Source organism: Danio rerio, chromosome 22 (genome assembly GCF_049306965.1).
Source record: "Danio rerio strain Tuebingen ecotype United States chromosome 22, GRCz12tu, whole genome shotgun sequence".
In the NCBI taxonomy this organism is placed as follows: Eukaryota; Metazoa; Chordata; class Actinopteri; order Cypriniformes; family Danionidae; genus Danio; species Danio rerio.
This window is the reverse complement of record NC_133197.1, coordinates 6,658,739-6,684,000: the sequence shown is the minus strand read 5'-3', so window position 1 is coordinate 6,684,000 and position 25,262 is coordinate 6,658,739. Positions and strand designations below refer to the sequence as shown.

Genomic DNA, 25,262 nt, shown 5'->3' with positions numbered 1-25,262 from the left:
ATATATATATATATATATATATATATATATATATATTTACTTAAAACTAGGGCTGTGACGTCACCATGACAACCGCGTCACCGCGGTGGTCATTGCCACCTCGGTTGTCCATTGCCACCGGCCGTAGTACGTGACGTCACGCACTTTAAAACACAAATTACTGTTATGTTGCCAAGTATTACATATCTGTTAGAATATAACATTAGGCGCGATTCAGCAAGTTCAAGTTCAACTATGAATCTTGTTAGAAAACGAACTCTTACATCTGGGAACATTTTGGATTCGTGCCGAACTAGAAAGGTGAACGAATCAATTTGGATTAAGCTTTTTGTATGGGGGTTTTAAGTAAAGTGTGTTTTAATATTCACTGCTGAGTGCTGAGAGTCCAAACACTGAGGAGCAAATCCATCGATACGCAGATCCACGGGTCCCGAACCATGCAAGCTAGTGGCGATTGACGGCGAGGGAAAAAAAGCCATGTAGGCTTAAGCAGGTCGCACACCAGAAGCGCCGCTCGGCGGCGCGCCGCGCAGCGCCACGCCGCGCCATGCATTTTAGAATTCTAAACATAGGTTTCTATCAGGATACACACACCGGCGCCGCAAGTCGGCGGCTGTCGGCGGCGCCCGGCGACGGCTCAGGACGCAGTTCATTTTTCAGCCGCGCCACAGAGCGCCATCTGATTAGTTTCATGTTAAATATCATTCGAATGTGCGCGTCTGGTGTGCGATACTTTAATCTGTCATGTACGCGCCGTGTCGCGGCGCCGAGCGGCGCTTCTGGTGTGCGACCTGCTATACTTTAATCTGTCATGTACGCGCCGTGTCGCGGCGCCGAGCGGCGCTTCTGGTGTGCGACCTGCTTTAATCAACTCCTGTCTTCTAAACGCAGAAGCCCAGCTCAGCCAGGCATGGCAGAGGCATTTGCAAAAATGGCCAGATACAAAAGAGAAAGTGATAAATGGAAGACATTGACGAGAAATTGAGCATAGGCTATTTGGTAACTACTTAAGAACGCGCCGCTCCGCAGAGTAGAGAAACCTGCGGAACAGAAGGAGAAGCCCTCTCTCGCATGATTGTGAAAAAGTAGCCTGTCTGTGCATTTTTCGCTACAAGCACACCGTCTGACAGTGTATTGCTGGAAACATTATAACCCCATTCTTCACTTAAACCGGACAAAGTCAACATGTTAGTTTTTCTGGCAAATAATTAAAAATATGACTACAAAAGGTGGAGAGAAACTACGCTGTTTTTATTAAACATCTGACTTATATTGTTACTAGGTTAATATTTTCTTTTTACGTATAATTATTAATATTTATATTATTATTACACTGATTAGTAAAGTGCCATTTAGAATTTTTGTTAAGTTCTTAAAAATGTAACGTTTAATTGTTATTATTATACAGTTTCAAGCAGTTAAAGTAATGTAATATTTAACTACAATATTAATAAACAGTTTAGTGTTGTTTTATTAACGAAAGTTCAAAAATAAACATGTAGCCTATGTTTATACGGATGTTTTATTTATTAATATTAAATTCGGTTATTCCTTAATTTTTACATAAAAGGTAGGTTAACTTAAGTAGGCTACATTATTTGTTGATGTACGAGATCGAGGAACATTTGCCAGTAAATAATGTTCGCACCACTTAAAAAACAAAACAAATGAATAACTTGCGAAAAGGATGCAATAAAAAAATGCAAGCGCTTAATCATTCTTCACAATCGGATTCGTACGTGCAATAAGCCGAGGCTATATTGCGCCGACAAGAACAAGCCCTAAAACTAAGTCTAGAGAGAGAATTAAAACTAGTTAATATTAATGATTATAAACACGAACTGCGTTGTATGATGAACGCATCACAATGATGTCGTGATCTTTGCTGAAGAACTGATATGTTATCGCCGTCTCCCCAGCCAGGTTTTCATCTGCTTTTTTCCCCTTTTTCTGGATACAAAGTATCAGCGCCAGACCAGTGGTTTAAATTATATTTTACTCTCCTGATTTCTTTTCTTTTCATTAAAAAATAAATAAATGTTTAAAGTTTTGTATTGCATAGCCTATATATTTTTAAAGATTATCATTCAGCCTACCTGCAGCGCATGAGGTTGTGTGCTGGGCAAATCCCCTTTACTCATGCTACCCATTTCATTTATGACACTGTAAACCTGACTTGGCAGGCTGATAATCTTTAAACTCAAAAGGTGTTTTTAACTTGAGACTGCATGCTTCTGCAAAATGTGATGTTTCTTATTACAACTGTTAGCGGTGTCAAAATGAAAGCAAACATTAAAAAGGGTTTTGTTTTATCAATTGTATAGTTTAGTTTTAATAGCTAATGTATATAATAAATTATAATATCGATTATTGTGTAGACTACAATGTTCAACAAAACAATTTTATTAGGTTACTCTAATAGACCAAATCCCTAACTGAAAAACGAATGTGAAAATGACGGGCAGTTGCGTCTTTGCTAAAATTAACGACAAATTTCTTTAGCTTTTTTCCCCTTTAGAGATCAAAAGAGCTGTATTTAAATAATTATTTCACTAAAACATGAATTGAATGCGCAGTTCTTTCCCGTGTGAGTTTAGTGCGCCTCCGCCGCGTCTGCGTTTTTAAGGTTACAGGTGCACCCTGACCTGACGCGGGGACCAGATCTCTGCACTATTGCTTTAATTTCTCAATTTTCATAACTGCATTGCATTTTCATATGGTAAAATATCAAAATTTATGTTCTGAAAGTAGTAGGAATGACGGGAGTGTTAGTAAATAACAGAAAGAACTTTCACTTTTGAGTGAACTTCTGTCACGTGTTATTTTAGTATGATAAAATAAACAAAAATAGTAATGCAGAAAAGTATTTTTCGCTCTGCCAAGCCTTCTCTGTTGCTGTATAGAGAAGCAGCCTGCTCAGTCTCCTTACCCCGGCCCCACCCCGCCCACCGACTCCTAAACGTCTCACTCACTCACTCCCTCACTCACTCACTCACGCGGGCATGCAGTGTGGTCTCATGAGGAAACGCAGCTTTTTGATATAATGTTTTTCTTGTTCCCAAATACAAATAATTTATCAAGTATTGTTTGAAATAAGTATTCGTAAAAACACGCTATTCCTGCTTTTCCGAATACCGTATTCCGGTTCGGCTCCACCCATAATATATATATAATATTTTTTTTTTTTTTGCATCGCACCCTCCTGCGATGTGACTATCGCGGATGCGCACATCGCGATTTCGATGCTGAAACGATATATCGTGCAGCCCTAATTTAAAGCTGAAACTGGAGCAGGATGAGAGTACCTCTGCTGTCTTTTAATGTGTCTTGATTGAACAACCATCTAAAGAGCCTGAGGTTCCATTATTATTTACTTGTATTATCATTTCATTTACATTGTTTGGTAATTGACCAAAGTTTAATATTCAGAGTGAATATTTATCTTTCTATTGAGTGCTTGATAAACTAAAAAACACTTTTATTAACCAAGTGTAATATTTAAAAATTGAGCCTTTTTGAACCTTGCATCAGGAATCAAAACCAGTAAAGTGTCTTTTAAATTCTTTGATAGATGAATTTTTTTTGCAATTTTGTCCATAGCTCAAGAATTGTTTAAACACATGATGCTATCTGTTGGAGAGGAAAGGAAACTGCTAGACCAGGGGTGTCAAACTCAGTTCCTGGAGGGCCGAAGCCCTGCACAGTTTAGTTCCAACCCTGCTCCAACACACTTACCTGTAGGTTTCAAACAAGCCTGAAGGACTCAATTAGTTTGATCAGGTGTGTTTAATTAGGGTTGGAACTAAACTGTGCAGAGCTGAGGCCCTTTTGGAACTGAGTTTGACACCTGTGTGCTAGACTCTAGTTCTAATTTTGTTCAGCAAACAATCCTGGGTGTCGGTCAGGACACAGCAAATGAGGAGACTTGAACTTCTTTCAAAAGTGTATTGATATTAGTCTAGAAATAACGTAACATAAAGAACATTAGGATAATGGGTACAGTTGAATAGGTAAATGTACACAAAATAATCCGTCTCTGCTTAGTTAGGTATAATAAAGCATACAGGGTTATCCTAAATAACAATTAAAGGGCACCTATGGTGAAAAATCTACTTATCAAGCTGTTTGAACAGACGTGTGTAAGTGTAGTGTATGGACCGTCATATTGGGGTGATATAAACAAATACAGTCCTTTTTTTTTTCAATTTAACAACATAAAACGGTGGACCAATTGGATCGTTTTTCAGACCGACCGCAACTTGACGTAGGAGAGCGGTCCCCACGCCCAACAATATTGATTGACAGCCTCGCGTCACGATCATATCCTCAGTTTCTTGTTTCACGTCCGCCATTTTCAGCATGTGAGTCAAAGCGATGTCACTAAAGGAACACCCTTGCTCTATCTAAAGCTCATCGGGCTCAACACAAGATCAATATTCTCCACATTATCACTGTTATCAGAATTATTGCTCAGAATTATTGCAGAGTTCTGGGTGTGGGTTTCTGTCAGGGTGCACGCGGCGGAACTTCAGGTCAGCAGCTAGGCAGCCGCGGCGCCATTGTGTTTGCCCTGATGGAGGTTTGTGTTTGGAGTTCTGGAATGTGTGGCGCGACGATTCAGGATACTTTGTTTCTGCCATGTCACTGAGTGTCTGGTGTGCTGTGTCGCAGCGCATTCAGTGCCTCAGTCAAGGTTAATTCAGTGTGTATGGTTATTAGTCTCGGTGTAAGCTCGGCACTTGTACACCAAGACTATACAAAGACACGATTTTTGTACTCTCTGCTTGGTCTGTGTCCCGAGTTGTACATGTACGGCTGAATGCTCATCCTAGCTTGGCTTCTCTCTCTCTCTGTCTGTCAGCCTGTCTGTTGCAAGTGTAACGGGTGTCCCATCAGCAACACACCCGTCCATATTAACTCAGATCTTGGACTCAATGAAAGTAGCCGTCCACCATTGCACTCAATCAGATTTATTCTCTCCGTCTGAGATAAAACAAAAATATGTTGTGCAGGAAAGTGCAGCATTAACATTTAGCTCTCTCTCTCCTTCAGTCACACCGATCTCTGTGAATCTACACTGAAAAAAAATATTCAGAGATGACTCCTTTGATTTACTCAATTTTTTAACGTAAAGTGGTTGTAAACAATTTATCTGTGTTGAATTTAAACAAACAAATTAAGTCGAACATTAATAAACTTAATTTGTTTGTTTAAATTCAACACAAATAAATTGTTTGCAACAGTTCTGCATGCAACACTTTTTTCAGTGTACATGTAAGCGCAAAGGGACAATATACTCCTGCAATTTATCAACCACAAGGGGGCACTCAAACACCATCTTATTTAAAATGCCTAATTTCATGTTATTCACCCTGATGAATTATATTATAATATCTTTTCAACTCCGTTACATAAACACAGAGCGTGGGAGCTATTGGCTCCGCCCCATGTTACGTTGGGTGGGAAGCCGAAACTGTGAAGCAACACGCCCCTAAAAAAGCAAAATGTGTAAACGCCCCCAACATGACACTTTTTAACACATTACAATAAAAACATCTAAACTGTGTGTTGAACTGAACCTAAACTGGCACACTCAGAAGAATCATAATAGTAATATTAAATCATAAAAAAGGGGTAAACTATGTGAAATTTTATTAAGCACTAAATAATATAAATCATACAAATAAAGATGATACATTAGCAGCAATATGTATACAGAACCCAAGTGCGTTAATAATCAAATAATTTGCCAAACATCACCACAAACACAATAATATTGATTAATACTGCAGTATAAAATATTTCTTACATTTATAGTGGCTGCTGAAGCAATTAACTGTCTCTATCTTAATGATCACACGATCGGACATGAAGCATTAGGCATTGCATGTCTGGGCATGCCTATACAGATGTAAATGTATACTAATACACTTCAACATGGTTAAAAACATACAGAAATAAAGAGAAACTTACTTTATGATCACGTACTAACACTTGGAAAGCTTAAAACACCAAACGAACTTCAGGAGTAGCAAGAATAAACTTTAGTAGCACAGCCGTCGATCTCTGACTCAATAATGAAAGCAACAGAAAAAAGAAACTATAACTATAACGCCTTCTACTGGAAGCATCCGGTAATGCACTCTACGTTTTCAGAATACAAGTCTGTAGTCTAGCTTTCCTTGGAGCCTTTTCTACAGTATCTCTATAAAAGGGCATGAAATCAAGAATAGTTCTTAGAAATAGCTTTCTTTATTTGCTGAAGAAGACTGATGTGCAAAAAAAGGTTATGATGTGTATATAATGTACTTAAATATATGCAAATAATACATTACAATTTTGCCCCAACGTTGGTGAGTGAGTTTAGTGTTTTACACTAAAGGAAAAATTCAGTGCAAATTTGAATGTTTCATATGCACAGGAATGGAAAAAAGTGTTTTCAATCACGCAGTATTCACTATCATCAAACACAACCATCTGCTCAAGCTCAAGATTCTCTGTTTACAAGCTCAAACCACATCTTTGTACAGATGTCAATAATTTTGCTACTTTCTTCATGACATACTAAAACAATATGGCGCTGTTTCTCCAAACACTGCTTTGTTTAGTCCATTAAGTCCATATACTGGTATCTTGAGGCTAAATATGCAGAATGTGTGACAACAGCAAATCAGTGACCATTTAATCTATCTTTTCAAGCCAAACTGGTGACAGACTTGACACAAATTATGTTTATAATGTGCATTCTCATTTACTATAGTTTTGTTTTTTGTCAAAACTTTTAGTTTATAGTTTATTTACGATGGGAAATGTTTTAAAGTTGCCAGCTAATCAATATAGGAAAAAAGATAAATCAAGATTTTCTTTTTTTATTGCTACATTGCCCAGCCTTATTTAAATCCTTTTGAAAAGTACACGTTTTGCAGAGTCCACATTTTAAATCATGTTGATATTCACAGAATGTGTAACGTAGTGTTGTTTTTGACTAATTTCAGTGAACTTTTTTTTTACCCGTAAATAATTTCTAATTTTATATTCTTAATATGTTCACATGATAAATAACAGTATTAGTAACCTCGTGCCAATAGAAAATGTGCATTTTTGTTTTAAAGTAAGGTATTAAGTTGCGTGATGTCACTTCCTTTGGCTGAAAAGCCAATCGCGTCCCGCTCTCCTCAGAACAGATTTTAGCTTTAATGAGGCAGGTATGGTTTGAATGTGCTCCATGATATAATGTTAAAATATAGCTGGTTGAGTTCAAATGTTTATTGATATCGTTGGATGTTATGTTTTAATGCTGGATTTAGTTTAATTGTGTGTTTGTTTAGCATTAATTTTCAGTATATTGTGAGTATTTTGCTTTTGGTATTGTGTTACTTTATTATAAGTTAGTTATCTGTGTTTCAGCTTTATTCAATTTAATTGTAAAATGCTTGACAACTCGACCCTAATCATTATAGCATTAGTGTGCCAATAGTGATATATTAATTATGATTTTTCTGGTAAAAAAAAATAAAATAAAAATAGAATACAGTCAAATAAATACATTTCATTCATTGAGATATGTAGGCTACGTACATAAAGTGACAATTTTCACATTAAACGTCAAATGATTTTAATACAGTGACCTGTGCTGTGATGCTGTTTTAGCTGCTGATATTCAAAAATACATTGAAATGGGTTTTGTTAAAGTTGAAATCTGTTAAGTTTGATTAAATAATACCATTGTATAATGCCCTTAAATTGAATATATCATGGTGTAACATAGGTGGTTCATTCCGCTGTGGTGACCCCAGATTAATAAAGGGACTAAGCCGGAAAAAAAATGAATAATATAATATAATATAATGGCTGCAAGGTGACACAGAGGGTAGCGATGTCGCCTCATAGCAAGAAAGTCACTGGTTTGAGCCCCAGCCGGGTCAGTTTGCATGTTCTCCCCGTGTTTGCGTGGGTTTCCTCCGGGTACTCTGATTTCCCGCACAACTCCAAAGACAGGCGCTATTGGCGAATTGGGTAGGCTAAATTATATATTGTGAATGAGTTTGTATGGATGTTTCCCAGTGAAGGTTTGCAGCTGGAAGGGCATCCGCTGTGTAAAAACATGTGCTGGATAAGTTGGCAGTTCATTGCACTGTTGTGAACCGTGATTAATAAAGGGACTAAGTCGAAAAAAAGAATGAATAATATAATTTAATTTAGTTTTAGTTTTAATGCTTAGATAAAAAAAAAAAAACGGCATAACTTTTATTATACAGATTTATCATCAAATGTGACAAGATCATTGCCCCCTAAGGGAAGCAGAATATATGCTTACACAAAATGAAAAAAAAAAAGTGAAAACAAAGTCTAAAGGATATCAGTCAGTGAAAAAAAAAAAAAAACTAACAGAGCAAAGACCTGCATGACCTCTAATATTTGTTCCAGTAGTCTTATTGCTTTCTTCTTTTGGGGGGAAAATTTTCATACACAGGCTGCTTCTTTGATTTCTGAAACAGAAAACACAGACACATTTACGATCCTTGCTGATATGTGACAGGTTACAAAATCAAATATCGAATTATATATATATATATATATATGTATATATATATATATATATATATATATGTATATATATATATATATATATGATAACCACTTACTAGGAGCATGTCTATGGTGCCGAATTGAATTAGTCAATTAACTTAAGTTGCATGTTTTTGGTGGGAGGAAACCAAAAGCATGTGATCCTCTCGAAATTAGTTTATAAAGTTGAATTGAACTTGTTAAAGTACTGCATTCTCTGTGCTATTGAAACAATACAATTGGTTGGGACAGAATAATAATTATTATGCCTGTTATTTGTAGTATTTTTATAGCGATTTAAATTACCCCTTTAATATATGCAAGAAGAAACAAAAAGCTGGACTTTTGACTCTTTTTATTTATTTATTTTATTTTATTTTTTCCTTGTGCTTCAATGTTAAAACGGCCCTCCTTTAAATTGTCAGTCACTAAAATGCCCCCTGCCAATTCGAGTTTGAAATTTAGGCAGAAATGACAAATTACAATCTTTGTTTATGTTAGATTGATATCTTTTAAACCAGAGTTTTGTCGCTGTTTTGGAGCACACTCGCTTAGATATTATCCTTAAAGCTAACAATACAATTCTCACGGTTTCAATCAGAGCAACCTGTTCTCGATGGTAAGCAAAAAAAGAAACTGAAATTTACCTTTTTTTTAGCAAAGTTCTCATCAAGATTCTCTGAGAAACACTTAAGTCTATCGTTTAAACCCAAGATGGAGCTCAACTTACTTTCTTCTGGGAAACAAAAAAAAAAGGAATGATTGAGGCTGACAGAAACTCACGAGGAACAGCAAGGTGAGTTTATTTATATCGAGTATATTTTGGATTGTCATTGAGGTGAAAGTAACTAGATTTATTAAATTTCATAAAGCCACATGTATCATATTTGATACACAAGTTTCTAAGACCTATATGATATCAACCTGATCAATACTTTGGTTAAAAACCTGCTGTATATGATTTGATACTTGTATTCTCCCCCCTTGTGGATTTTCATGACACTGCAGGCCGTGGAAGGGCTTTTTACCTTTTCAAAATGGCTACTTTCATTGAACTACTCGGATGCTTTTTGGCTAAAAACTATTTGCTAATTTCAAGTTGTTATAGTAAGAATAAAATTTATATTGTTACTAACTTAATTAAATAAAGGTTTTCTTGATTGAAACAAAGCGTACATACTTAGTAATTAATTTATTTTGTTACAAATAAATTGTAGGATAATAAAATAGGATCATAAATAGGATCAAATAGGACCAGGAAACCTGACAGAGATAAAAACACTGCAACACCAATGACTTCTCACTTTTGTGTACTGTGTAAATGTAAAGTGCATCTTTGCCTAAACAAGAACTGAAACTACTAGTACACCTACCGCAAAGTGAAATAATAAAACACTGTAAAATGCTTAATTTCACAATAAATAAAGAAACAAACTGCACTGAAATGTTCTGTTTTGTCTAAATGTTAAGGGTAAAATAGTTTTTTTGTAATTAAAATTATCATTGTTTTGAACAAAAAGTTGCACAAACGCCTGATGTATCAAATGTGATACAAAATAAATATCATGGAAAAAATGTAAAAAAAAATGTTGTTTTTTTTTATTTAGATTTTTTGATTTTTGCTTAATACCTTAATAAACATCCCAGTTCCAGAAAATGTGAATTTTCTGACTATTTATTTATTTTTTTGCTATGTCAGGTCTTACAGGGTTAAGAGAAATACTTTTCTATGAGATAAAAACTGTACTAAATATGTAAAACAAAACATATAAATGAATAGTAGAATGTAAATACTTTTCAAAAGAGAAAAAAATATATGCAAAACTACAAAGTACTATTCATAATAAGGTACAAAAAAGTGCATGACTTCAAATAGACAGCGTAAAATCACGGCTTTTTAAGCTAATCCATACTGAAGGTAAAAATGACCAAGCTTGGATGTTCTAGAAAAAGTGCTTTCCTTAAAAGGTGGCATTATTTTATTATTTTCTTAACTTCTATTCAACAGATGCACTCTCTCGCTTAACAAAAGCATTTTAACTAATGCATTTCTGTTATTATTGTCACTATTTTATATAGTTCCATTTACTTATTCATCTACTTAATTTTGATCAGTGAAACTGTTTCTAAATATATTTGTTTTTTTTATAATTTTCCATTTAGATATTTCTCTAAGTCCATCTGCTGAACACGTATTTCTTTGGTTTACGTTTTACTTTTATTTATTGATTTGTTTATTTAATACAAACAATGGTAATTATATTTAAAGATTTGTTTTGTAATTGGTGGCTCATTCCACTGTGGCAATAAAGCAGGCAATAGTCCCAAGAAAAGTGAGTGAGTGTTTCATAGTAGTGTTGGTTTTTTTGCAATAAAAATGTGAGCGTAAAACTTATCAAGGCCGACCATCCATGCATGTTTCAAAGAAAACTTCAGACAGCAGTCTGGCTGAACAGCATCTTGCAAAAGCCATGAAATCTCTTACCATTTTACGTGCTGTTTCTTTACTCAGTGCAGAAACGGATCTGTTTTCATGCCCAGTCTGTGCTGCATTAACTGTAACTGTAAATGTGTTAAAATTAAGCTTTAAATATTATATCGAAATTGTTGTTTCAAAAAAATATCAACACTAATACGTTGCTCTTCTGACCCGTTTTTCTACTCCTGCAGGTACGAAAGACCCCAACGCCAACTACAATCAACACAACTCCAGAAGCAGCGGAGATCAGCACAATCAGAGATATTGAGTCTAGAGGACCTGAAGAAGAGTTAAAGTCAATCATGTAAGTGAAAATATAGCAAACTACTGAGATCATCTTAGTAAACAATCATATATTTCAGCACTTACATACCTTCACACGGTTGGCAGAGTGTGTTGATGTCCAGATGTGTGGTCTGGTTGCTGATGGTGTTGTTGATCACACAGCTGTAGGTGTTTTTATCCTGATATTCCACCTCCAGAGGTAGAGAGAGACTGATGCTGAGATCAGACACACTGATGCTGGACAATACACTGTTTCCTTTGTACCAGGAGAGACTCACAGCGCTCACATTCACCACTGAACACAACACTGAACAATACTGCTGAGATGAAGAGTTTTGAGAGGAGTTGAAGATGAGGACAGGAACAGGCAGACGAGCTGGTAAATGTCAAAGAAAAAAAAAAACAGAAGTCTAGGTTAATCTGGTCATCTCAAGCTAAAGTATCTCTTAAGCCCGGCTCACACTTTAATTTTTATTTAATCATAAATGATTGTAGCATGTCGGACTGCATGAACATGGCTCACATGTCACACTGTAAAATCTCAGCAGTGAGCTCTTACCATGAAACATATTTTGTTGGAATGTGGAAGTTTGAATTCGACAACATTTTCATAAGGAGAGTACTTTTTTAAAAAGTACCACCAGGAAGAATTTTAAATTATTCATCAAAAATTGAACTGAAAAATCATATTTAACTTTGAATATATTTTTGTGTGAATTTTATTTATTTATATTTTATATGTTTGTCTAAATAACTTTTTATTGTAATACAATTTTCTTTTATCATGTAATATTTTATGTATATCCATTTTGCCATGAAATAACCTTAAGTTGCTGATGTGGCAATAAATAAATAAATAAATAATAAATAAATAAATCTCAGCGGTTATAATGTCAGACTGAGTTACAACAATGATGCGCCAAACATGGAAAAAAATGCCACAGCCATATCACCCTGCAGCCCAAGAGTGGTTAGTCACTGAAGCTAAGCAGAGCTGAGCCTGGTCAGTACGATGGGAGACCATATGGGAAAACTAGACTGCTTTTGTAAGTGAGGCCAGCAGGGGGTGCTCAACCTGCGGTCTGCGTGAGACCTAATGCCCCTGTGAAGTGAAGGGGACACTATCCTGCCAGTTAGCGATGTCTTTAGATGAGATGTGAAGTCAGGGTTCTGACTCTCTGCAGTTATTAATAATCACATGGTACTTCTCGTGAAGTGTCCTGGCCAAATTCCCTCAATCAACCCTTACCCATCATGGCCTCCCAATCATCCCCATCCACTGAATTGGCTCTATCGATCCACTCCACCTATAGCTGGTCTGTGATGAGAACACTGACGCACTTGTCCTGTGGCTGCCGTTGCATCATCCAAGTGAATGCTGCACACTAGTGGAGGAGTGGAGAGACCCCCCCCCCCCCCCCTCATGATTGTGAAGTGCTTTGAGTGTATGGCTATACACGATAAATGCGCTATATAAATACACATTACATGGAACTCACCCTGAGCTTGACATCATTCATCTGTGACTTTTTTAATAACCTGAAATTATTATTCACCGCCAGTGTGAACGATCTGTAGTGGCAATTTTGCACTTAGCGTGCCTCAATAATAAAACCAGAAAGAAAAAAAAGAAAAACATTTCCCCGCAGTGGTTTAAAGTTGTTGTGCTGATTGCCTCATTAGCTTTTTTTTTTTTTTTAGACTGTGTGAAAACTTCTGAATCTACCAGAAGTTAATCAAAGGGAAGATCTGACCACAATGGCCATTAAGCTGCTGTTTGTGAACATGTCAAACTAACCATCAAAGACTACAGATTTCCGCAGAGGACATTGGGCATGTTTTAGATTTCCTAAATTTGTCTTAGACAACCAATTCATGGCTTAAATCCACAGTGTGAGCAGGGCTTTACATTGAGATAAAATTGGAGTCAATGAGACCAATCTCCAATATTGATACAATAAGAATAAGATACGTAAAAAGTATGAGCTGTAAGGTTACTTTCACTTTCAGTTCTATATTTTCTGGGTCTTTACTAAACGGAGCCACTATAATCACATATGAACCGACTATACTGTGTATTTATGACTTTAAATGCTTGGTTTTTGATGCACTTTGCATCTACAGTATGTAGGTTCACAGAATAAGTGGTATGAAAAAAAGTCACAAAATGTCACCATTTAGCCAAATCATTATAGGACACTGGGTTAGAAAGTTTCCAAAACTAAGGTTTGTGGATTTCTCCTGATCAGCAGGGGTGAGAATTTACCAATTTACCAACAATGACTCAAAGAAGGTGAAAACTACAAATAAGCGACAGAATTTGATGAACAAAGATAACCAAGACCAACAAAGGGTGAAGCGGCAAAACCTTTACGCACCCTCAAATGTCAAAGCTAGACCATGGAATGTTGATCTGATGCCAAATACCACAAAACACCCAATATAAGTCCATATTTCGGTTAGCTTTGGTCGAATTTTGAGAACCAACAGCATATTAGGCAGGTGGTCATAATGTTTTGGCTCATCTGTGTTTATGAAAACATTTTAAAACCATAAATGCTGCAGATAGAGCTCAACTTGTACTAAAATATATAATGAATATTAATATACCAAGAAGTGATAGCTCCTCACCATAGATGGAAACGCTGAACATTTTCGTAGTCAGTTTTTCACCACTTATCTCCAGCTTATAATCTCCAGCATGTTCAGATCTGATGTCTGTGATGGTCAGAGATCCAGTCCTTCTGTCCAGCTTCAGTCTGTCTCTGAATCTCCCATCAGGACCATCCACTGTGGAGTAGATTTGCCTGTTTATTTTCAGTCGAGCAATGAAAGCTGGATCGGTTCCAAATTTCCACAGTATGTCATTGTCTTTACGTATTTCAGCAGCAATGTGTAAAGTGACAGAGTCTCCCTCTGTTACTGAGACTGACAGATCAGACCCACCTGATGGGGAGATTTTACAAAGATTGAGGCTTATAATGAAATATATTAACTTTATATACATAGTAAAGTTTGTATGTTTTTAAGCTAGTTGATTTCAGCTTGAACATTTAAATTCACCACATATTTTCAGCCATAACATTATACTTTTGTTAGCCAGGAAGACATGGCTACTTCTGAAGTAACAACATGTTTAAACAACTAAGAATGCTCTACTTGTTTAACACTTTCATTATCATTTAAACGTGTGCGATTTAATGTTTCCAATATTAAGCCAATATTAAAATATATGTAACTTACCAGTCAAACAGCACCAGCTCAAAATTAAAACAAGCATGTAAAACATTGTTCTCAGCCGTTCAGAGAAAGAGATCTCATAATACTGTGTCTGGGGTCTGCAAACTATTACCAAGTTCTAGTGGTTGAAATGCTTACGTGCTATGACTTGTGGTTATATAGATATAGCTTTTGTTAACGCTTGATAGTGGAAAATGTTATCGCAGAAATATTACCGCTTACTGACTTTGAAATGGTGTTCAAATTTGCTTCAGTAAGTTAAATATTAATCATTGTGCATGTGAAAAGTTGTGGTAACAAGTTTATAATTTCTGCAATCCCATGTTGTAACACTAGCAGACATACATCTGAGTCAAACTGCAACCCGCTGTGGTCTTTTCTTCTTTTTTCTTTTTAAAGATGTGGTTTTAACAGAGGAGATGTGTGTAGGTGGAAATGGGTGTGTATTGTAAGTAGGTGAAAAGTTTCTTATCTGATTAGATATCAGCTTCAAAGTCGAATAAAATTCAATTAAAAATACAGAGTCTATCGACAACAGTCAAATTGGACTAAAAGATCTGAATGGGTTGCACTGTTTCTGTTTAAGCGAGTGTGTTAGTGTGTGCAAAGGCCAGCTGTATTTCCTCTGTTAGTTTTACTTTCGATGGATTGAGAGATTTTACAAGCTGAAGCTTTTTGCGGTCTCAAGTTTTGACACCTGCTGAATCTTTGCTTGATTGACATGGTTAGAAAAAAAAATCACTTGCACATCGGACAGGGTGCTAGCATATAATGCAACTGCGCTGCATGCATCCCGTGTTTAAGTCCCGGAAAAAAATCCGGAATTGTGACTTGATATGTTTTATTATTGTTCATTGTCTTTATGGCCAAAACCTCGGCCATATCACCCTGCAGCCCAAGACCCGGTTATTCGCTGAAGCTAAGCAGGGCTGAGCCTGGTCAATACCTTGATGGGAGACCACATGGGAAAACTAGGTTGCTGTTGGAAGTGGTGTTAGTGAGGCCAGCAGGGGGCACTCAACATGTGGTCTGTCTGAGTCCCAATGCCCCAGTATAGTGAAGGGGACACTATACTGCCAGTGAGCGATCTCTTTCGGATGAGGTCCTGACTCTCATTGTCATTAAAATCCCATGTCACTTCTCGTGAAGAGTAGGTGTGTAAACTTGATGTCCTGGCCAAATTTCCTCCATCTGCCCTAACCGATCATGGCCTACTAATCATTCCCATCCACTAAATTGACTATATCACTGTCTCTCCATTCCCTCTGTAGCTGGTGTGTGGTGAGCGCATTGGCGCCCTTGTCCTGTGGCTGCCAACCCATCAACCAAGTGGATCCTACACACTGGTGGTTTGATTGTGAAGTGCCTTGGGTGTACATGGTAAATGCACTATATAAATACAAATTATATTACATTACTTTTTTATTTACAAAGAGTTAATTCGGGTGTCAGACAAAAAGAACAGAGCCTTAAAAACCCAAATGACAGTAGACAATCAGGAACACTAACCACTCAATTAAATCTCTTGATGTCTCATCTCTAAAATGAGGGTTATTATAATTACTCAATTCGCTTAACTGTTTCTTTGTTGAAGTTGTTTCAGAGCAATTCCTGAAAACGACCTCTAGGTGACACTGTAGTGACTGGTTTCGAATCGTTCACGTGGTGGGGGTGGACAAAAGTGAAGAATGGGGGTGGGGTAATTGAACTCACAAATGAAAGCGAAGAGCTGTGGGGTGGGGGTGTGTTTGGGATGAGATTGGACTTGCCGATAAAAGTGCGAAAGTGAAGAGCTGGGGGGTGGGTGGGTGGTTGTTGAAGGTATTACGAGTGGGGTGATAGGGTGACAATATCCCCTTTCACACAGTGGTACCGGTAAATATCTGGAAAATTTACGGAACGACTTTACTGGTAAATTTCAAAAAGCTCTGTTCACACAGGCGAGGATGTTACGGAATTTTTCCGGAAAAGACCGTTCACACATCCATTCCAAAATACCGTTAAATTCTGACATCATTAAACAGAAATGAGCTCTAAACGGCTGCGCTTGTATTTGTAAACATTTGACGACATTACAAACTCTATGGATGGATCAGTATTGTGAACGACTTTGATGAAAACATAGAGGAACAATTTCGCATGTCGAGATGTACATGATATATGTGTGTGCTTGCGCTCACCGGCTGCTTCACAGGCACTCGCAAAGTAACTGAAGGAGGCAGAGCTTGAAAGTAAACAGACAACGGCTTATCATCTTATCTTATCGATAATTATTTACAGAGTTGGCATTAAGAAGGAACATAGAAACGTTATCTTTAATTTCATAAATCGCGTGGACGTGAATGTGTCTGACTGTTCTGATTGGCTAAGGTAGACGTCTTACGTCAGCGTGTTCTAGACGTGCACGCACTCTTTCCGGCAATCTTCCTTCTGCATTCACACATCGCAGCATTCCGGCAAATTACTGGTAAACTTCTCTTTTTCGAAAAATAGCCAGAACGAATTGTGTCTAGATTGGTGTCTGATTGTGGCCACCCCCTGGCTTCACCCCTGCCCACCACTATCCAAAACAAACAAACCAGGCTGAAACAAGGAACTAGAAACATGCTCAGAAATGTACAAGAAATACAAGACTTCACAATGATAGTGACAGTGAGTGACTGTCTTGAAAAGAGAGCAGGATTGTGAACAGGTGCGCAGTGATAACAGGAGAGTGTCATTAGGTGTGAAGAGCAAAACATGATGGTAAGTGTAGTCTGATGGTAAGAGTAGATGGTAAGGTGAGTCGCAAAGGTGATGTGTGAAGTGTCCTCTAGTGTGTCTCATGGGTTGATTTTGAAAGATTTGTGATTTTGGTTTGTATTTAATATGCTAGTCTTCTTACGTCTTAATAGCAACTAATAAGTTAAGCGGTCTTGAGGAATTGGTATGTGAATGGTAAGAGAGGGCTGTTATAGAAGTGGAGGGATTTGATATGCTAGTCTCCTCGCGTCTTAATAGCAACTAATTAGTTAAGCAGTCTTGAGGATACGAATGGTACGCGAATGGTTAGAGAGGGCTGTTATAGTAGTCGTGGTGGGGCGGGTGGGGGTGGTTTGGTGGCCTTTGCATTTAGAACTTTGTCAAATGTGTGTGTTTTTCTATTTACACTCAGACAAAGCCATCTGTATTCTCTCCAAGTGAGTGCAGAATTTACTTTACATCAGTACGGCCTGGACTTTATCTGTTCACTTTATTATTCATTTTAGAATTTGTAGTTTCAACTATCTACCAAGAGGTGCTAATGGGGAAAAGATGCCATCTTATCACTATATGCTCTTTAGTGTAATGTAAACATGTTTCAGTTCATTAGGGAATCCTTAAAGAATAATACAAAATAATAATAAAAAATAATACAAATAAACCTAAAAATATATTTCGAAGAATGAAATTATTACATAGAGTCTAAAACCAACAAACCAGGCAGATCTTAGCAGATTTAAGCTGGAAGTAGCTAAAACTGATCTGGCCATTTTTTTGCACATTCACCAAGTGGATCTCCAATTTTAAATCTCAGATAAGATGTTTTTGTTTAGCATAGCTGTCACGGTTTATGGATCTGTGTGTTCCTCCTGTATGTTATGTATCTTGCCTTGTGTGTTGTCATGTGTGAGGGTGTGTGTCTGTTTACCTTTTGTGTTGACAGCGTGCTAAAGGATCAGCTGATGTCATCAGCTGACTTAATCATCTTCCAGCTGGTCCGTATTGTTCTGGTTATCAGTCCGTTGTTTGTCTTGTTTCTGTCTGTTGTTTTCCAGAATCCTTCGTTGTTCATTGAAGTCTTCATTGTGACCCGTGGCTCTCTTGTTTTGAAAATAATGTAATAATTTTATTTTTCAGTTGTTTTATTTATTTATTTTTTTTATTTGTGTTTATGGTGTCACCTATTCTCTCTAATCGAATCATTTAAAATGATCATCAAAAAGACAAAATGCAGTAACACGAAACTTTCCTCTGTCACAAAGTTGTAATTACAACACAAAAACGTAAAAGTAAATTTGCTAGTGCACACAAAATCAACAAATTTATTGAAATTTACACTTTGTTTTCAGTTAATGTTTCAGTGATTTTGCTTTTCAAAGCTAGAAATATCTTGATCAACTATGTTTTTTTTTTATGGTGTCATAAATTATTACATTTAAAAGAATTAAAAATGTTACTGATTTAAAAGTTTTAATTGGTTGTTTCTGTGTTCTCTCCAAAACATTGCTTTCATTTTACTCGCTATGGAAGTTTTAGTCTTAAACTTAGCCTTATTTTTAAGCCCTGCCACAGTAAGTCTGTGGGAGTTAACTTCTATTAATCGTGAAATCCATAAAATGTATGGCCTATATTTATTATTATTAAATTATCATTATTATTATTATTATTACAATCGGCTCAAAGCTAAAACCCTTTCCATATTAATTTTTAATGCACATCATCGCTCCACCTTCCATGGCAAAGCTTTCACATCACTTGAACTGTCAACTGCGTCTCTAAGCAGAAGAACGACTTTTATGGATCACCATCTTCATCTAGGAGGAATAAAGTGGTGACAATGAAGTTGTCGTTTACTGTGCTTGTGATGGTCTTGTTTTTTATCGACAATGGTAAGAGCGACATTTTTCCTAAGTTTACATTATTTCTGTTTCTTTTAAAATTCATACGGTTCATATTAATTTAAATTTATTTAAATTAATTACATGATTAATTAATTACCTGTCATCATCATAAGTGTTAACAATATCACTAAACTGATCAACAGCAATGTTCCTTAATTGAAATGCAAGAAATTATAACGTGAAACCCACACGTAAAGACCCACAACAAAATTTACTATAGTAGTTGTGTTATACTGTATTATAGTATTTACAACAATTGGTTAATGCTACAGCGTACTGTAGGTTTAATAACCATAGTAAACTACTAGGCCTATAGTTTATTGTAGTAAAAACTCAGTAGTTTTGTGTGATTTGTTGTATTATCATATATTTAATAATCACAACAGACAATTTCAAGTACTTTATTATAGTATGATTCAAAAATACTGTAGTATTTTTTATAAGATATCATATGGGGGCTTTATTTTTGTAGGACAGTAAGACAACAACAACAAAAATGCTAGCCTACATAGTGTTAACATGTCTACATTCATATCGATGCAGGATTTTTGAGTAAAACATGAAGAAAGCCTTTGGGATAATGGAATTCAAACTACCTCAGCATTTGGGTTTGTCCGTATTTTACCAAAGATTTATTAGAAATGTTCATTAATAATAATATAAAGGGGCTGAAACATGAATCAAATTGTGAATTGTATTTGCTTGATTTTTGGTAACACTTCGTTTTATTTGTCCATTTGAGTATCACTGCTTCATATCTGTAGATCCTGCTCCTTCAGCAGACATTTAACTGACTATAAGAAACTTTGCAAGTACATGTCTACTTGCACTAACCCTAACCTCAACCCTAACAGTCTACTTGTAATCTAATCGGTAACTTTTCCTCTTGGCAGGTGTTTTTGGTACAGATGAAGTGTCAGTGTCAGTGATGGAGGGAGATTCGGTCACTCTACACACTGATGCTAAAATAAACCAAGGGGAAAATATCACATGGTATTTTAACGACACTCTCATCGCACAAATCAATGGAGATCTCAGTGAAAGCTGCACTGTTGATCACTGTAATGCAGTTACTCTGATAATCAAAAGCAGACTGAAACTGCACTGTAGAACTGGATCTCTGACCATCACAAACATCCACAGCACAGATGCTGGAGTTTATAAAGTGAAGATCTCAAACAACACCAGAGAAAATGACAAGAACTTCATTATTGCTGTCGATAGTGAGTTCATTCGCTTATAAAATTTATCTTTTTATTAACTGTATATTATATCAAATATCCTAGTTTGCATCATCAAACAGTTCCTGTGAATTTATAGCAAAGCCAGTTTCATTGTATAGTAACCACAGATGGTTTTAAATAATTAATTCCATTGATAATGAACTGTAGATGAGAACAGATGGAGATCACATAATGTCAGTGCAGCTCATTGTTGCGTGTTTAGAGTTTTCAAATGGACTTCTTTGTGTTTCAGATCCTATTAAAGAAGACATTATTAAAAATTAAGGAGAAGATGTCACTTTAGATCCTTGTGAAATGAGAAAAGCAAATTATTCGATGACGTGGTATTTTTGTGGTGACATTCTCATCACTGGAGATCCCAGTAAAACCTGTATAGATGTTCAGTGTGAAGAGCAATTCAGAGACAAGCTGAAAGTGGATCATCAGAATGGATCTCTGACCATCAGAAACATCAACACCGGAGACTCTGAAGTTTGTAAACTTAAGATCGTCATCAGTGACCGATACGTCAGCATCATCAGGCGGAAGAGATTTAATGTTATTGTCAATTCTGAGCAGAAGGGGAACCAACAGCAAAGTAAGGCTAAATCACGCACTTCAACTTGATACATTTAACCTTTTCACTGCTAAGTTTAGAATATCTGGAACACCAGTGGAGTTTGAAGATTTAGAACATTATACACTGTATTCCATTTTGTTTCCATGCCGACACATCAAGCTTCATTTAGGAAGAGTAGCTGATTTGAAAGTTTGGTTTGGATGGCATTCTAAATTCTGAACTTTCTAACTATCACATGTGCAACGTAACTGCTCAAAATGTAAAATAGATTTCTGAAATTATGATCATCAACCATTAAGTAGTTTGAATCAAAATATCACCTGTGACAACTTGCACTCCTTCCATTTTACACAGTTTAATCACTGTAAATTAATGTATTAAAGCCCAAAAGCAAATATTTTATAATTTGTTATTATTATATACTATGTCAAAAGTAAAAATGAGTAAAACATAGAAAATATTTTTGTTTATCAAGGCTGCATTTATTTGATTAAAAATGCTGTTAACATGTAAAATTTTTATATTATTATAATTAAAAATAATGTTTTTCTTACTGAATGTAGTTTAAAATTTCATTCATTCTTTCCTGTGGTTCAGATCTGAATTGACAGCATAATTAATTTAGTCTTCAGTGTCACATAATCCTTATAATGATTTAAATATGCAGGTTTGGTGCTCTATTTTGATCATTATCATTGGTGTTCATTCAAGAATAATGATTATTACTATTATCAATGTTGAAATCTTTTTTCCCTGCTTCATAGTGTCGTTGGAACTGTAATAGAAACTCATGTTAGGGTTCTTTGTTGATTTATAAAGTTCATAATAAGATCATTTATACTTTTACATTTTAAACACATCTTCACCTTGGAATTATATCTGAATGATTTTAAAATATTGAGCTTCAAAGTTTTTGCATTCCATAGCAAACAGTATCTCTGTAACATTTGTTTTAATAAAAAGTCTTAATGTAAACAACTTATATAAAAAAACATTCCATAATGTAAATAAGTTGTCATAAGTATATGTCAATAACTCAATTTTGACAAACATGTCAGATAGAACCTTATAATTCTAAGGTGACGATATTTACTTTCAGTTTTGACCAAATTAATATGTCCTTGAATAAGAGTAAAAACAGTAAATAATATTGGTAAATTAACAATTGTCAGTATTTTGTGATTCATGTATTATTATTATTAATATTATTATTATTATTATTATTATTATTATTATTATTATATTAGACTTTTATTGACATTTTTTATATTTTTAAATGACATAGTCCTATTGTCTGTATTGTTTATGTAAATAACGGTACAAAATCATGGAGAAAAAAAACCAGCCAGCTCTTTTTCTGTTATTTTACAGACCTAATTATAAATATATTATTTATTATACATTGTTTCAGACTACTAAGATTTTGGTATAATTGTCACATTTGTTAAACGACACAGTTGAGTTTTCATCATCAAAAGATCAGAAAACACCTGTTAATCACAAAATTACATCGTTATGTTAATTAACGTTTATTTTTATAACGTAAATGCCGATTAAAATATTAGAATCATTTTTGAGGGATCATGAAGTAATTAACCCTTAGCTTATCATGACAGCCTAATGCATTGATTTTTTTCGAAAATAATGACCTAAGAATGAACATTTTTAAAATGCATTAAATGACTAAATCATGTAGACTTGTCAACATGTTGCTTCTGTGTCATGAGTGAAAGATATTGTTGATGAATGACTCTTTTGCTCTTCCACTTGTAGGTGCTGCAGTGGAGATTTGCAACGGTGTTTTTCTGACGCTGCTGCTGGCGGCCGCTACAGCGGCTGCTGTCATGATTTACCGGAGACTCCACCGGAAACTCAGAGGAACGCCGTGGCATGTAAGCACAAACAGCTGATTTAACAAGATATAGGCTATGAGAAATAATGTACAAAACTATGTGACAGAAAAGTAATATGCTATATTGTAGGCTGTAGTATTACTATAAATTTATGGAGGTGTAACAATGGCAAAACAAACAATTATGAAGCATCAATGCTTGCAAAGGTTAATGTGAGATTATTATTATTATTTTTTATTTGTTAAACTGTGAGGACATCTACTGGTCATAATCATGATTGGCACGTGCCCAACTATTAAGTTCTGTGTTGGTTTCACTTTGGGTTTTGCACCTGCCAAACTAACATATAACGTTGCCTTATCGTTACTTTTTAATGACGATTGATTCGGTTGTCTAAAAAAAGTCACAATAGCGTTAATCAGATGTTAAAATAACGTTATGTAAACCATACATTAACATTGTATTTCATAAAGAAAACATTCCTGGCTAATCAAAAATTTACGTCATAAAAATGCTCTTGGATCCTCTTGGTCTAGCTTTCCAGAAGATATTGGCAACCAAGAATTGTTATTTGGACAGTTATTTTATGATTTGTATTTCATTTTATTTTTTGAAGCAAATATAGACACATTGCTCAATTAACAAGTGCAGTATTGTGCACAAACACTTGGGGGCTTGACATTAACTTTTTTTGATCACCAGCCACTACGGCTAGTAGTTTTCCAGAGTCTTGTTTATCAGTCCTCATCATTTATTTAGCCTTTTGTGAATTTTCTTACAGGAAAACGATGCTGATAATCCTAATAGCATTCCTTTGAGGGAGTTCAGAGTTTTATAAATCAGACTGAGACTGAAAGAGAGACTGAAGACAATAAGAAACATGAAGAAACTGATGAAAATGAGTTGATTCTCTTATAAAGGTTGAATGAGATCCATAGTGGATCAATTCTGGAGTGTAAAGGTGAACAAGCTTCAGCTCACAAAGCATGAACGAGAATCAATGAAGAACCCCTGACCCCCACACAACTGTTCATCATTTTTATTATTGACTTGTGTTGATTGAATTTGAATTAATTTATGTTTTTCTTTAATTATTCTACATTTATATATTTGTTTTTTAAGAAGCAAACAAATAAAAATAAACTTGACCAATGAGAACAGTGAATGCTTTTTTATTTATTTTGTGTAGTTTGAGTGTTAATCTTCTTGTTATTTGCAGTATAAAACATAGTCCAACTTTATATTAAGTGTCATTAACTACTATGTACTTGCATCAAAAGGTAAATACAATGTACTTACTGTGTTTATAATGTATTTGAGAACACTTGTGGTACTTTTGAGTTGCGATATAGGTTGGGTTATGGACAGGTTTGGTGGTATGGGTAGGTTTAAGGCTGGGTTAAGGTGTAAGGGATGGTCAACAGTGTATTTACAAATGCAATTACAAAAGTTAATTACAGATGTAATTACATACATGTATATAATCAAGCATAAGTACACAGTAAATACATGTATTTACAAAATAAGTACATTGTAACAAACTATTAATTCCTGTGTGAGTATACATATTAGTTAAGGCTACTTAATATAAAGTGTGTGGGACCTAAAACGTAAACATTCAAAAGGAGTGTGTTAAATATTTAGGAATTGTTCATATTAAAAAAACTTATTAGTGAGGTAATAAGTTGGTTAACTTAAGTTTGTTACCAAAATTAAGGAATCAAAAAGGATTTTTGACAACTGGTTAAGAAGAGATCTTTATTAGCAAAAGTAGGGGGTTTATCCAGATTAATTTTCCCTGGCTTGCCTTTATTTGTTCATGGTGCTGCTGTTCATGGTTTCTATTTTAAGACCCAGCACAACTTCCCAACCACTTGCATTTCAAGGCATAACCGACTGAACATTCCACTGCATGTGTGAACATGAAGTGAATTAAATGTGGAGTATCGCAGGACCACAGTGCTAAATGAATAAACATAATCATAAATATGAACAAAACACTGGACAAAACAGCGGTTTTAAACCTGCACAAAACTAACATACTGAAGCAGTAATCTAATTATGCTAACAACGAACTACTTAAATATGCACATAAACTAAGACACACTACACAAATACTTTTACATAAGACACAAATAAAAACACACATTTTTAAGTTATAAGTGTCTGATATTGGTGAGCCTGTGAAATTAAACAGTATTTATTTTGTCTGCCAGAAAATTGATGACAGCAGACCACAGTGTGTTTCTTCTCTCCTGTCTGTTTTCTTGCTTTCTCATTACCTCTGTTATTATTGCCTTTGGTATTTGTATTGATTGATTTATTTACTTTATTTCACTTGCAGTTTATAAGTACAGTTGAAGTAAGAATTATTAGCCCCCCTCTGATTTT

General features: G+C 35.5%; 3 protein-coding genes across 7 annotated transcripts in view; 1 reads left to right on the top strand and 2 right to left on the bottom strand.

Moving 5' to 3' along the window:
* The window catches only part of si:ch211-105n15.1, a 52,401-nt gene extending 46,322 nt beyond the window's left edge, over positions 1-6,079 (bottom strand). The window contains exon 1 of the mRNA XM_009296012.5: positions 5,974-6,079. The gene's annotated coding sequence lies outside the window, so the exon portion shown is untranslated. The remainder of the gene's footprint in view (positions 1-5,973) is intronic.
* Positions 6,080-6,938: 859 nt separating this feature from the next.
* Positions 6,939-24,029, top strand: zgc:171699. Of its 5 annotated transcripts, XM_073936139.1 has the most exons (8): positions 7,178-7,205; positions 9,227-9,364; positions 11,239-11,351; positions 15,844-15,952; positions 20,109-20,438; positions 20,692-21,036; positions 22,792-22,910; positions 23,653-24,029. In XM_073936139.1, the coding sequence occupies exons 6-8, from the start codon at positions 20,754-20,756 to the stop codon at positions 23,707-23,709; spliced, it is 459 nt and encodes a 152-aa protein (XP_073792240.1). In that variant the 5' UTR covers positions 7,178-7,205; positions 9,227-9,364; positions 11,239-11,351; positions 15,844-15,952; positions 20,109-20,438; positions 20,692-20,753; the 3' UTR covers positions 23,710-24,029.
* Positions 11,413-15,057, bottom strand: LOC108181082 (CD48 antigen-like). Its single transcript, XM_068216611.2, has 2 exons — positions 13,964-15,057; positions 11,413-11,708 (listed from the first exon to the last, which is right to left on the bottom strand). Exons 1-2 carry the CDS (start codon positions 14,337-14,339, stop codon positions 11,413-11,415), a joined length of 672 nt encoding a protein of 223 aa, XP_068072712.2. The 5' UTR covers positions 14,340-15,057.
* Positions 24,030-25,262: the final 1,233 nt, after the last annotated feature.